This window comes from Oncorhynchus keta, chromosome 14 (genome assembly GCF_023373465.1).
Source record: "Oncorhynchus keta strain PuntledgeMale-10-30-2019 chromosome 14, Oket_V2, whole genome shotgun sequence".
Classification (NCBI taxonomy): Eukaryota; Metazoa; Chordata; class Actinopteri; order Salmoniformes; family Salmonidae; genus Oncorhynchus; species Oncorhynchus keta.
Window position 1 is genome coordinate 56816122 of NC_068434.1, and position 14430 is coordinate 56830551.

The window sequence follows — 14430 nt, forward strand, 5'->3', positions numbered from 1 at the left end:
CTTCAATATATCCACATAATTTAGCTTCTTCATGATGACATCTATTTTGTGTAATGCACCAGTCGCTCCTGCAGCAAAGCACCCCCACAACATGATGCTGCCACCCCCATGCTTCACAGTTGGGATGGTGTTCTTCGGCTTGCAAGCCTCTCCATTTGTCCTCGAAACATAATGGTCATTATGGCCAAAAGTTTGATTTTTGTTTCATCAGACCAGAGGACATTTCTCCAAAAAGTATGATCTTTGTCCCCTTGTGCAGTTGCAAACCGTAGTCTGGCTTTTTTATGGCGGTTTTGGAGCAGTGGCTTCTTCCTTGCTGAGCGGCCTTTCAGGTTATGTTGATATAGGACTCGTTTTACTGTGGATATAGATAAGTTTCCTCCAGCATCTTCACAAGGTCCTTTGCTGTTGTTCTGGGATTGAATTGCACTTTTCTCATCAAAGTACGTTCATCTCTAGGAGGCAGAACGTGTCTCCTTCCTGAGCGGTATGACGGCTGCGTGGTCCCATGGTGTTTATACTTGCGTACATTTTTTTTATACAGATGAAAGTGGTACCTTCAGGCATTTGGAAATTGCTCCCAAGATGAACCAGACTTGTGGAGGACTACAAGGTCTAGGCTGATTTCTTTTGATATTCCCATGATGTCAAGCAAAGAGACACTGAGTTTGAAGGTAGGCCTTGAAATACATTCACAGGTACACCTCCAATTGACTCAAAAGTTGTCAATTAGCCTATCAGAAGCTTCGAAAGCCATGACATAATTTTCTGGACCTTTCCAAGCTGTTTAAAGGCACAGTCAACTTAGTGTATATAAACTTCTGATTCACTGGAATTGTGATACAGTGAATTATAAGTGAAATAATCTGACTGTAAACAATTGTTGGAAAGATTACTTGTGTCATGCACAAAGTAGATATCCTAACCGACTTGCCAAAACTATAGTTTGTAAACAAGACATTTGTGGAGTGGTTGAAAAACGAGTTTTAATGACTCCAACCTAAGTGGATGTAAACTTCCGACTTCAACTGTGTATACTTGGCGGTGTCAGAGGAAGGCCTTTGAAAAATTGTCAAAGACTCCAGTCTCCCAAATCAGAGACTGTTTTCTCTGCTACCGCACGGAAAAGCGGTACCAGAGCACCATAGTTTGTAAACAAGAAATTTGTGGAGTGGTTGAAAAACGAGTTTTAAAGACTCTTCCGATTTCAACTGTACATATTATGAAAACTCTTCAAGTTACAATGTTTCCGTTATAAAGTCGTCATTTAACTTTGAATGACATCGCAAAATCGACATTCATTTTTATATTCCATCTATCATGGTTACCACCATTTTGGCCGATGAAATATAAATGTCCCTAAGTCCATTTATTGCATGTTACAGTTCTGAGGTAGATTCTCCATAATGTAACAGAATGACATTCCAGTCTCTCACATCACATTAGAGACCAGAAAGGAATTGGTCTGCTGTGCCTTGTAATTTACGATGGGCATAACCCCCCCCACACCCATCAATCCCTCTGTACCTCTCCCCCTCTGCGGGACGGGGAGATGTCTCTGTATAACGACAGCATCTAATCAAATGGCTACCCAGACTATTTGCACTGCTGCCCCCCCCCCATGCTGCTGCTACTCTCTGTTATTATCTATGCAGTCACTTCAATAACTCTACCTACATGTGCATATTACCTCAATTACCTCGACCAACTGGTGCCTCCGCACATTGACTCTGTACCGGCACTCCCTGTATATAGCCTCGCTATTGTTATTTCACTGCTGCTCTTTAATTATTTGTTTACTTGAATTCATTTTTATACAATGGAGAAAATTGTTTTTTAAAAATAAAGAAAAACCCTGGAATGAGTAGGCGTGTCCAAACTTTTGACTGGTACTGTCTATGCCATCGCTTTTCAGAAAAAGATACGTTTGTGGCAACACATCTTAGTATATATAGTATCATGTCATAGCAGTGACAGGTGTTTTAAAATATCAAGCCACAAGATGGCAGCATATAAACAGCGATGGGGAACTGGGAGCGAGCGCTGTAGGGGGAACAAGAGCCTGCAACAACACAGCACACACACACACACACACACACACACACGCACACACACGCACACGCGCACACACGCACGCACACACACGCACACACACACACACGCTCACGCACACACACACACGCACGCACACACGCACACACACGCACACGCACACACACTCACGCACACACACCGCCACGAAGCAGGAGCCCCACACACAAGCACTTTTACCTTTCCTGTTTCCGAGGTAAGGTATTTCGGTTGAATTTAGGGCTAGCGGAGGGGGAGGACAGGGGGCTGATGGGAAAAGGGGAGGGGGCACAACAGACAAAGAGAGAAAGAACTTTAGAAAGAAGAGAGAGGGAGAAGAATCCCCTGAAGGAGAGAGACACATTTGAGTCCAACCGTTGCCACAAGCAAAATCACCACCTGCAGCTCACCAATGAATCTCATCTACTAGTCTAGTAAGGAAAGATAATGAGATGTGTCAGAGAAGGTAACACCAGAATAGATCTGTAATGACATAGCATTAAGGCATACCTTAAACAATGCTTCCCATGGAGATGCTTGGATTGTGTCTCTGGTGATAATATGGCTGACACATTCTGGTCACATACACATTCATGTATGCAGGAACGTTTCATAATGACACATTGAACAAACACAATATGACCGTGCATGCAATGGCAAAATCAGACAGGTCACTTGTTTTTCTGTCCAATATAAAGACATAACGACCAAGATCAGAGAAGATTCCCCCAACATCCCACTCTTACCACTCAAACCCTCCCTCCCACCCCTCCTTCCTTCCACCCTCCCGTCCTCACCTCTCAGACATGCCCGTCTTGACGCTGCTGGCCCTGCCCAGAGCCGAGAGGGTGTCCTCCCTGCTGTCCCTTCCTCCGTGCCCAGCGCTGCTCACGCTCATGTCGATGGACTCGCTGCTGGTGTGCATGCTGCTGACCGAGGGGTAGCCCAGGCTTCCCGCCCCGCCACCGTGCCCGCCCAGGGTCCCCTCCCTGCTCTGGGCAGAGGAGCCAGTGCTCGTGGTGGTGCCCCATGTCAGGCTGTTGGAGGGCCCCGTGGAGGAGTAGACAGAGCCGGGGCTGGACGCACTCTGGGGGACACGGGAGGAATTGTGGATTTATCAAGTGATTTTCCATGTTATGCTTCGTGGTTATGCTTCTACTCTCCAAGGTCAAATCATATGTCTGTTGCATTCTTGCCGTGCTCTTCATATTACGATCTGCTGTCGCTAGCTATCATAGCCAACTACCTTACCACAGGGCTACCTATCGAGATCGGCGCTGGTAGATAAAGTTAGCTATTTTCTTGTCTGTGCAAGTATAAACTCTGGACACTGATGCTTATCAAGAGGCGGCAAAGATCATGTCATATGGTTAGGCTCATCTCCCTATCTCACCTGTTCGCTACCCAGCGTGCTATGGCCCGTGCTCAAGTTTCGTCCTCCATACAGGGGGCTGCTGCCCTCGCTCTCCACCCCAACACCTCCAGGGGAGTCCAGGGCAGCGTGGGTCGCGTGAGGGTTGGAGATCACCGTTGAGTTCTTCATGTTCTCTGCTGTGGTGACCGGAGCCTGCTTACTGGGCTTACCACCAAACAACCTGAAGAGAGATGGAGAGGGAGAAGAGAAGGAGAAAGTTGAAAAGGATTCAAATATATATATTTTTACCCTACCTCTTCAAAGAGTATCTTAAATAATCCCACAGCAACCCCCCCCCCCACCCCACACACACACCAAAAGCCCTTTGTGAACTAACACTTGTGCTTTACTCTTCCCTCTTACTAGCTCGGACTTTGCTGATAGCTACTTTATTAAGGAAAATACGTGGATTCAGCTATTTCAGCTGACAGGTGTATAAAATCGCGCAGACCCCCATGCAATCTCCATAGACAAACATTGGCAGTAAAATGGCCTGTACTGAAGAGCTCAGCGACTTTCAACGTGGCTCGGTTCATCAAATTTCTGCCCTGCTAGAGCTGCCCCGATCAACGGTAAGTGCTGTTATTCTGAAGTGGAAACACCTAAGAGCAACAACAGCTCAGCCGCGAAGTGGTAGGCCACACAAGCTCACAGAACAGGACCGCCGAGTGCTGAAGCAAGTAACACTCACTGCCGAGCTCCAAACTGCCTCTGGAAGTAACTTCAGCACAAGAACCGTCTGTCGGGAGGTGCATGAAATGGGTTTCCATGGCCCGAGCAGCAGCACACAAGCCTAAGATCACCATGTGCAATGTCAAGCGTCAGCTGGAGTGGTGTAAAGCTCACAGCCATTGGGGGCATTGTCTTGCTGAAACAGGAAAGGACCTTCCCCAAACTGTTGCAAAAAAAGTTGGAATCACAGAACTGTCTAGAATGTCATTGTAGGCTGTAGCGTTAAGATTTCCCTTCACTGGAACTAAGGGGCCTAACCCGAACCATGAAAAACAACCCCAGACCATTATTCCTCCTCCACCAAACTTTACGGTTGGCACCATGCATTGCCCCCATGCACAACGCAAGGTCCATTCAGAAATGGTTTGTGGAGATCAGTGTGGAAGAACTTGACCTCAACCCCATCAAACACCTTTGGGATGAATTGGACCGCGAGCAAGGCCTAATTGCCCAACATCTGTGTCCGACGTCACTAATGCTCGTGGCTGAATGGAAGCGTCCTCACAGCAATGTTCCAACATCTGGTGGAAAGCCTTCTCAGAAGAGCAGAGGCTGTTATGGCAGCAAAGTGGGGACCAACTCCATATCAATGGTTATGGAATGAGATGTTAAATGAGCAGGTGTCCACATACTTATGGTCATGTAGTTTATGTGGTTCTCCCACCTAGCTATTTTAAGATGAACTATAAGTTGCTCTGGATAAGAACGTCTGCTAAATGTAAATGTAAAATATGTAGGTAGACAGACGCAGAGAGAGAGAGAGAGAGAGATACAAAACATGTAGAGAATAGTAGACTCATTTCTGTTTTAAAGTCATTTCTAGTAAGCACCCCTATTGCACACTATTGAGTAAATGCTTGGGGGATTATATCAAAGTAACTTTAGAAAAATGACATTAGCATACCCCATGACGTTAAGCCAAAAGACAGGGACTACGTCCCAAACGGCACCCTGATCCTTAGTTAGTGCACTACATTTGTTATAGGGGCCCATTTGGGACATAGCCCAGAGTGTGTTGACTGTTAAGACGGTAGGCAGGGTGGTAATATAGAGCAGGATCTTCAAAGCCGTATTACCCATAGAGATGAATGAGCCAGCCCAGCAGTGCTGAGGTAAGACTCTGCCTGTGTTACTGTGCACATATAAAGACTTGGCACTATGAAAAGTGTGGGCTCAGACCTGGCAGCTGAACAGAAATGCTGAAGGGTTAGTTTTCCTACAGTGGACAAACATGGCCTTCGTGTATGGATGTGAATGTGGGTGCGCGCGTGTGTGTGTGTGTGCGTGTTTGTTGCGTCGCACTAGGAACAGGTTCCAGACACTGTACCGTAAATGGGTGTCATTAATGACCACACGTAAGTGTGAGTGACATAATACCTCTGCATCTGAGTGTGAGTGTGTAAGCCTGTTCACCTGCGCAGTGTGGGTGAGGCAACCTGCTGCCTCCCTGTGAGAGGTACGTTGGAAGCTCCTCCCCTCAGGTTGTCCACGCCCTCTGACACGCCCTTCTCTCGGTCCGTCTGATTGGCTAGCGAGACCCCAGTCCCACTTCCATTCATTTTCCCAGTGTTTCCCACGTCTCTGCTTTTACTGTGAGTGGTAACGGAAAGCACGGTCGCCTCGATGCTGCTGGTCGAAGACCGGTTTCCGCTACGCGCGCCGGCGCCGGACCGGCTGGGTCTTGGAAGGCTCCGGTACTGCAGTGTGGAGCGGGCAGTCACCGAGAGGTACCCGTCGTCATGGTGACCTAGACCGGACCCCACATCTTGACCACCGACCTTTACCCCACCGGCTAGGGATCTCGTCCCTGACTTGGGCATCTTGCCAAGAGTCGCTGACCCGCTCGTGATGGTGGCGCCACTGGCGGTAACCATAGTAACCATCCCGGAACTCTGCTTCTTGAAGCCAAATGTGCTAGTGGGGGTGCGGGAGGTGAGTGCGTGTGACTGGGAGTGGGGTTCGGACAGGGAGTGCGGGTGTGAGGTGCGGGCGGAGGCAGCGGTGGAGGGGGCGTGCTTCTTGGCCTCGTCGTCACTGCTGCGTCCGGCGTCGGAGCGAGGGGAGAGGCGGCCCTTCTCGGACACCTTGACGTCGTCTGTTTTACCTACACAGGATGGGACATACAGCAGTGGTTAAAGTCAGAGGAGAGTTTGTCATAGTTGTGGTGTCTGGGTTAATGGACTCAAGATTCAGACCACCCGAGAGAAAATGACACATAGACGAGAGGGAGGCGTACAGGTACAGTGCATATTGTACACACACACACGCGCACACACACGCACACACGCACACACACACGCGCACACACACGCACACACGCACACACACACGCACACACACACGCACACACACACACACACACACACACACACACACACACACACACACACACACACACACACACACACACACACACACACACACACACACACACACACACACACACACACACACACACACACACACAGAGATGTACACAGCCCGGACGGACAGACATAAGGAGTTGCATTGCCAAAGAAACCTGAGCCCACACAGAAACACACATGCAATCACAAATGAGACAAACACCCAGACAGCAAAACACTGCCCGGAGAGAAAAAACCCGTACCTGTGCTGTGCGTTTTTATCGCAGTGGACCCTGACATTCCAGTAGCTTTAGTCCTGGGGTTCGTCACCCCCACCTGAGCACTCATGCCCTTCCTCCAGGACCCTGTGTGTGTCATAGAGGGAGTCTTCCTTTGCGAGGCCACCTTGTCCGACTCGTCAGACAAGTCAGAGGGGTTCCGGCGGGTCCACTTGGAGCCCTGGTCCATCCTGCTGACCCCGCTGTCCGACAACCCGTCTAACCTCCTGACCTCGTCACCTGACCAGGCGGGGCTCGGGTTGGTAGAGGCCGAGTGCTTCTCGGCATCCGTCACGGGCTGAGGACACACAGAGGATGAGAGAAGAGTCACAATCTATTTTATGGTGCGATGGCATGGGGAATATATGGGGATAAAATGGATGGCTAAATCGGGTTGAAGTTAGTAACTTCCGTAAGTGCCTATAGGGCCGGGATGATCGTGGCACGAGAGTATCCTGATTGTGGACAAAAACCAGAAAGCTCTTTGGGGCCTACCATAAGTGAAGCCCTACCCAGCATGCGATAACCTCAGCACTTTAGAGATCCAATGTGGAGACCGTTTCCATGGAAAGAGACTATATTCATCGAGGGTTGGGTCAAAGGTCAACTACCACTGGGAGAATGTGGTCTTTGTACAGCCCTTGTTATCCTACATAAAAGAACCACTATAAATAAACGAGTGTTATTGCACGGCGGTTGTGCGGTATCCAGACATCCCGCCCCTTCCCAAAGCCACCCAAAACCAGCTGAGAGTAGAGTCACTTCTCAGACAGTTTCTCCGTTGCTTCTTAAAATTGGCATTTAATGACATGAACATGGCCATTAGCCTAGTCGGTTCACAGGTCTGCCACCCAGAGCAATACCACAGGCTCATATTCCCTTCCAAACTGTGAAGGGAATACATCATTGACACACTCCGAGCTAAGGGGGAGAGAAGAGGGAGAGGGAGAGGAGAAAGAGGGCGAGAGGCGGGAGTGTGAGACTTGTACTGCACCGAGAGTCTATTTGTGTGTCCATTCAGAGCCTGGCGCTGGTATGTGTGTGTGTGTGAGTGTGTGTGTTTGTGTGCGCGTCTAGCCTCCACACTGACCTGTCCGTTGAGGGCCTTGCGCTGTGCGGCCGGTGTGTTGGCGTAGGAGCTGATGGAGGAGCTGGTGTTGATGTCATCTGTGTCGATGGTGTCACTGATGCCACTGCTCACTGAGCTGCTGTCATCCCAACTGGAGAGAAAGAAGAAAGAAAAAAATGATTTAAAGGTTGAATTACACAACACCATTTCAACCAGGATAAAGCGAGGAGAGGTGCGATGCCAACCACAGCAAAGGGAAGAGAGGCAAGGACATACCCAGAAGGGATTGGTTTTAAAAAATATAAGAAAATCGTACAAAATGTGCCTTTAAACAGATAGCTCGTTTGTAAACCGAGTTGAACAAAGGTTCAGTGTGTGGCTGAATGGACGCAACCTCAGCGGACTCTCCATTAAATCAGCGTTGCATTCTCTACTTTAGAGCCTTTATTTAGTTTAAAGGCGTGGAATCGGCTGAATATTGTTGAATATTACACATTGCAATACCATACCTCTTACGGAGCAACACATACGCCAGACCAGGGCTCTCCAACCCTCTTCCTGGAGAGCTACGGGTTTCCCCTCCAACCCTAATCTAGCGCACCTGATTCTGATAAGCCCGAATCGGCTTAAACACAACTGGGGTTGGAGCGAAAACCTACAGGAGGGTACCTCTCCCGGAGACAGGGTTGGAAAGCGCTGCTCTAGACAGTAGAGAGCAATGCGTCACTCGTTCTGGCTCTGATTGTCAAATCCCCATGACAGTGTAGACACTCTAATAGCCTAGCTAAAGCTATGTGACCGTACAAGCTGGCTGGTGAACCCACAGAGATAGGAGGGCTATTTTATGCACGGGTGTAATCCTGGGTGAATGGGTGAAAACGCGCCGCCTCGCTCTGCACCAGGGAGAAAAGCCCTGTTAAGAGTCAGGATGAATTTCTGACACGGCTCACAGTCAGACAACAGCATAAAGCCCCAAGCTGCCCGGGAATCTCAGTGTCACACACACACACACACACACACACACACACACACACACACACACACACACACACACACACACACACACACACACACACACACACACACACACACACACACACACACACACACACACACACACACACACACACACACACACACACACACACACACACAGGAAGGTTCTACAACACACGCGCATTGTTCACACACCATTATTTAACCCAACTTTGACATTTTTCTACAGGCTGTGTTCGTCTATCCCCAACCCCGGGGGCAAATTGGGGAGGGGGGGTGGTGAGACCAGCAAGAGAGACTAGAGTGATCTCTAGGGAGGATGAGATGAGACCGGGCAAACATCAGTTTGAAAGGACCACAGGTAGGACAAAGCGTTAAAACCTCGACAACTATTGAGCACACGCACAAGCGCGCGGGTGCCCACACACACAAAACACACAGCCGCCATTGTATCCTGGTGTTTGGATTAGAGTCATCCAGGGACAGATTCATCACAACTAATGCGACAGACATATCCTGGTGTTTGGATTAGAGTCATCCAGGGACAGATCCATCACCTCTAATGCGACAGAAACACACAACCCTGTCGCTAAAGACACACACACAGAAATACATCAGCGTGTCCACGCTGACTTTGGCAGAAGCCCGGAAAGCATCTATCCTCATCTGCAGACAGGATGATGTCATGAATCATACTTCAAAAACACACACACACACACACACACCCCTTTACAACACACTGGGGGATCTCACATTAACACATTCTCATCATACAGATCTGATGTCTATAAAAAGCACCGCAATCTGCAGCTTAAGAAGCTCTGAGGCTCGGCTGCTTTGAAGTTGCCTTGAACCCACAGTATGTCTGCGCTCGACAGGACTGCAGACAGACAGAGCGAACTGGTGAGAGATTTAGACTGACCACGGCCGTCTAAACATGTTCACACAGCTCATGGGGGAAAGTCCCCCCCCCGCCCCTACACACACACAGACAGACAGACAGATAGACAGACAGGCAGAGAGTAAAGCATCACAGACCAACTGAGAATAACAGGCTCTTGTCCATATTTCAAATCTAGAATCCCTCTGAAGACATAGAATATCCCAACTTCAAAAGGAAAAAGAGCCATCACACACACAGTCTCTCTACCTGGCCAGAGTTCCCGGGATGCCGCCCGCGGGCACCAGAAGTGTGGGGGAGATTGCCGAGTTGGACAGAGAGCGTCATGAGTCCATACCGCTGAGTTACATACTGAGCTTACAACCTCTCGCTCTTTCTGCTTCTCTCACTCTATCCCTCTCCCTCTGCCTCTCCCTCTGCCCGGTCTCACTCTCTCTCTTTGTGTCTACCCCCCCATCTCTCTGGACTGAGTGAGGGAAACGTGAAAGAGACTGTTCTCCCCATGGTGCTTGTAATCGGATCTTGCCCAAGCCCAGACCAGTAACATTACAGCACCGCGACATACTCTCCCAAATAAGGCATTCCCAAGTCCTACGGGACCAAACATAAGGCGCCTTCAAATGACCCGACAACAGTACGAAGCCACAGTCCCGCTCATAGGATGATCATCGCCACACAGACAGACTCAAACGCACACATACATACAAAACACTGTTCCTTATTATCAACTAAGATATTCCCCGGAAATCCAACGTTCCCAACTTCCCATCCATGTAATATGTGTCAGTGTGTGTGATCCCGGAGATCCCAGACAGATCCACCCTGACTAACTGACAGCCCCTTACTAATTAGAGATCAGCCCAGCAAACATGGCCCGAACCCACAGCCTCCTGCTGGCAGCGCAACCTACATATTAAACTACCGCCCAGCCATTTAGAGCCAATCGGAAAGGACGATGACACTAACCGCGGCCAACCCCCTATTGAGCATAGTAAAGAGTAGCTGTTCCAAGCATGACACGCTAACACTGAAACGTCAGAAAGCTAAGGGTTCAATTGTTGTGCATGATTAGACTTCAATCAATTCAGCTGATTTTTTTTGTGTTGATTTCTGAGCGGGGAAATCTCACAGCTGTGTGGCAGTTTGTAGAGATATATATATAATATATATAGAGATGGAGTTAAATGGATTCTTTTGAGCATTGGCCTTTAGGATTAGGTTAGGTGTACAGGCAGGCTATTCTCTTTATAAAAGTATCTGCTGGGGGGAAAAAAACACTGCCTTTGTAAGTACCGGGCATTATCGTGATGATGAAAAACGGGAGCGAGTCCTAGGAGACTGAGACACTGACACTGACATCCACAAGTCCCCGCAGCAAATACGCTTAGAAAGTTTAGAAAAGGCTAAGTAACAGGAGGAGAGTAGGAGACAGAGGAGAGAGAAATGGAGAGACAGTAGGGGAGAGAGAGATGGAAGGAGACAGTAGGGGAGAGAGAGATGGAAGGAGACAGTAGGGGAGAGAGAGATTGAAGGAGACAGTAGGGGAGAGAGAGATGGAAGGAGACAGTAGGGGAGAGAGAGATGGAAGGAGACAGTAGGGGAGAGAGAGATGGAAGGAGACAGTAGGGGAGAGAGAGATGGAAGGAGACAGTAGGGGAAAGAGAGATGGAAGGAGACAGTAGGGGAGAGAGAGATGGAAGGAGACAGTAGGGGAGAGAGAGATGGAAGGAGACAGTAGGGGGAGAGAGATGGAAGGAGACAGTAGGGGAGAGAGAGATGGAAGGAGACAGTAGGGGAGAGAGAGATGGAAGGAGACAGTAGGGGAGAGAGAGATGGAAGGAGACAGTAGGAGAGAGAGAGATGGAAGGAGACAGTAGGGGAGAGAGAGATGGAAGGAGACAGTAGGGGAGAGAGATGGAAGGAGACAGTAGGGGAGAGAGAGATGAAAGGAGACAGTAGGGGAGAGAGAGATGGAAGGAGACAGTAGGGGAGAGAGTGACGGGAGAATGCAGGGGAGAGAGAGAGATGGAAGGAGACAGTAGAGGGGAGAGAGATGGAGAGAGACAGTAGGGGAGAGAGAGATGAAAGGAGACAGTAGGGGAGAGAGTGATGGGAGAATGCAGGGGAGAGAGAGAGATGGAAGGAGACAGTAGAGGGGAGAGAGATGGAGAGACAGTAGGGGAGAGAGAGACGGGAGAAAGCAGGGGAGAGAGAGATGGAAGGAGACTGTAGAGGGGAGAGAGATGGGAGAGAGTAGGGGAGAGAGATGGAAGGAGACAAGAGGGGAGAGAGATAGAGAGAGATAGTAGGGGAGAGAGATGGGAGAGAGTATGGGAGAGAGATGGAAGGAGACAGTAGAGGGGTAAGAGATGAAGAGAGACAGTAGGGGAGAGAGATGGGAGAGAGCGATAATGGGGGTTAGAGAGAGGGGAGAGAGTAGGGGAGAGAGAGATGGAAGGAGACAGTAGAGGGGAGAGAGATGGAAGGAGACAGTAGAGGGGAGAGAGATGGAAAGACAATGTATGTTTGGGCGGTATATACCATATACCGGGGTATTTGAAAAAAAGCCCTGAGATCAATACCGTCAAGTTATTTATTTTCAATAAATGTGACTATTTCTACCTACTTTTTAAGTTAATACCTGCAGATCAACTTGTGTAATATGCTAGGAGATAAAGCAGATTGCGTTCTTCTTTTCACCTGTCACATTGTTTGGCATTATGAAGCTCACCGTAGTTCCCCCCAGAACAGTTGAGCCAGTCACACGTCCGCTGTTAAGAGCACAACAAGAGACAGCGGGCGCTGGTGAGTCCATAGCGTTCTGACGGCAAGTCTCTGTCGTGCAGCGCACACGAGGTGGTGGAGGTTACACTTGTGCTCAATTCACTACTGAATATCTTACAGCGGCTTTCTGCCGCGTTTCAGGAGTCAAAGAGCTCTGCTATCCGAGTTATCTGCACAGCGGCCATTCTTTCCCGTGCGCTTCCTGCTAGCGTTATATTCCTCCTCCTACGTCCTTCTCTCCTCTGCTCTCTGTACACATGCTGCTCCTCCTATCAGAAAAGCCTGCGTCACAACCTTGTTTATTTGCACAATTTCTCTCGTTCACTTTCGCTTGTAAATGTCCACACTCACCGAAAATGCCAGTTGGTAGCTACTAACTCTGCTTGTATAACTTCTATGAGCTGGATTTGCAATTAGTTTATGTTCATTTTAGCTCGTTAGCACAACAAGAGAAAGCGGGTGCTGGTGAGTCCATAGTGTTCTGGCGGCTCTGTCGTGCAGCGCACACGAGGTGATGGAGGTTACACTTGTACGCAATTCACTACTAAATATCTTACGTGTGATGTCGCTATTACTTTGCCTAATTTTGGTAGGATTTTGGTAATAGAGGCCCACTGGCTTTTTAGCGCCCCCTTGTGTGCTATGCCGGTAATACCGTAAATCCCGGGATGGCAGAAGAACAGTATGAGGATATGAAAATCTGTAGACAGAAGGTGAGAGAGAGAAAGAGACAGAGAGAGAGACAGCAGGGGAGAGAGGGACAGTAGGTGAGAGAACTGACTCGCTGAACTGACCCAAATCAACACATTCCTGGGCTACCGCCTTAGTTTCTCCACTGTGTCCCTTAAGATAGCACTCTGTTTTCACACACAGGCCAGGGGTCATAAACCCTGCTGTTTTTTCAACCGGGACCGCTGACCAATGAGAAAATGCTGCCGTTTGGGCTGGACCCACGGGAGTGTCCGACAGCGTCCCGAGAAAACCTTCTGTTTAAGTCGTTCTCTGTTTGTTGACTTTTTCTTATTATATATGTGTCTCTGGGGAAGTGTGTTTTTTTTAGTTCTGCCCATATTGTTACCCGGCTCAGTAAAAGTCCAACAACATAAATCCTAAAAATGATGCACGCCGCACACATACACGCTCAGACATAGACAATAACCTCTGGACAACGAGGAAGTTCCTCTGTTTAAGGGGGGAGCTACTGTTACTCAGACTGTTGTAGGATCAGATGACTCGCCCTGTAGACTGCTGTTGGAGACCGCGTGAGTGGATGGGACACGGGGTTACACGCTAGACATGAGCTCACTCTAATATATATCCCCGACGGGTGAGTGGCCACAGATGACATCATGGGGGAAGGAGACAGGTGAGGCTTACACACTCAAGAGACAAGCGTACCTGGACGGGCGCGCGTACTATAAACCCCATTAATCCGTCGCACTGCTAATGCATTCAAAGGCGGACAGTTTGTTTTATGGGGAACAAAGTCAAGGATTAGAAAAAGAGTCTTGAGAGGACGTTTCAGTCTGTCGTATACCCCGACAGCCGAGACATCAGCCACGGGCAGAAACAAACCAGATGTGTTTTTAGAAGTGCCCCATCATGAGAACTCTAGCTTGGCTGCACCGTTACCGCCTCGAGACAAAATCTCCAAACTAACCCTGACCCCAAACCTCCTCCAAACCTATCCTTTAGTGTAGACAGCCAGTAGGAACACAAACCAGTGTGTGTGTGTGTGTGTGTGTGTGTGTGTGTGTGTGTGTGTGTGTGTGTGTGTGTGTGTGTGTGTGTGTGTGTGTGTGTGTGTTGTATCTAAAGTATGTGTTTGGGCCTGGGGTGTG

The 14430-nt window shown here is 48.8% G+C and overlaps 1 protein-coding gene across 7 annotated transcripts in view; it reads right to left on the bottom strand.

The window, feature by feature from the left end:
* Positions 1-14430, bottom strand: part of LOC118393643 (neuron navigator 2-like) — a 137084-nt gene that overhangs the window by 31015 nt on the left and 91639 nt on the right. For 5 of the 7 annotated variants that reach the window (XM_052461950.1, XM_052461945.1, XM_052461946.1 and 2 more), the window contains 6 exons: positions 7930-8059; positions 6825-7137; positions 5630-6320; positions 3464-3665; positions 2868-3157; positions 2272-2337 (listed from right to left, as the gene is read on the bottom strand). In XM_052461950.1, the coding sequence (XP_052317910.1) occupies positions 2272-2337; positions 2868-3157; positions 3464-3665; positions 5630-6320; positions 6825-7137; positions 7930-8059 (1692 nt within the window). The remainder of the gene's footprint in view (positions 1-2271; positions 2338-2867; positions 3158-3463; positions 3666-5629; positions 6321-6824; positions 7138-7929; positions 8060-14430) is intronic. The other 2 variants (XM_052461948.1, XM_052461947.1) reach the window with 1 other exon arrangement.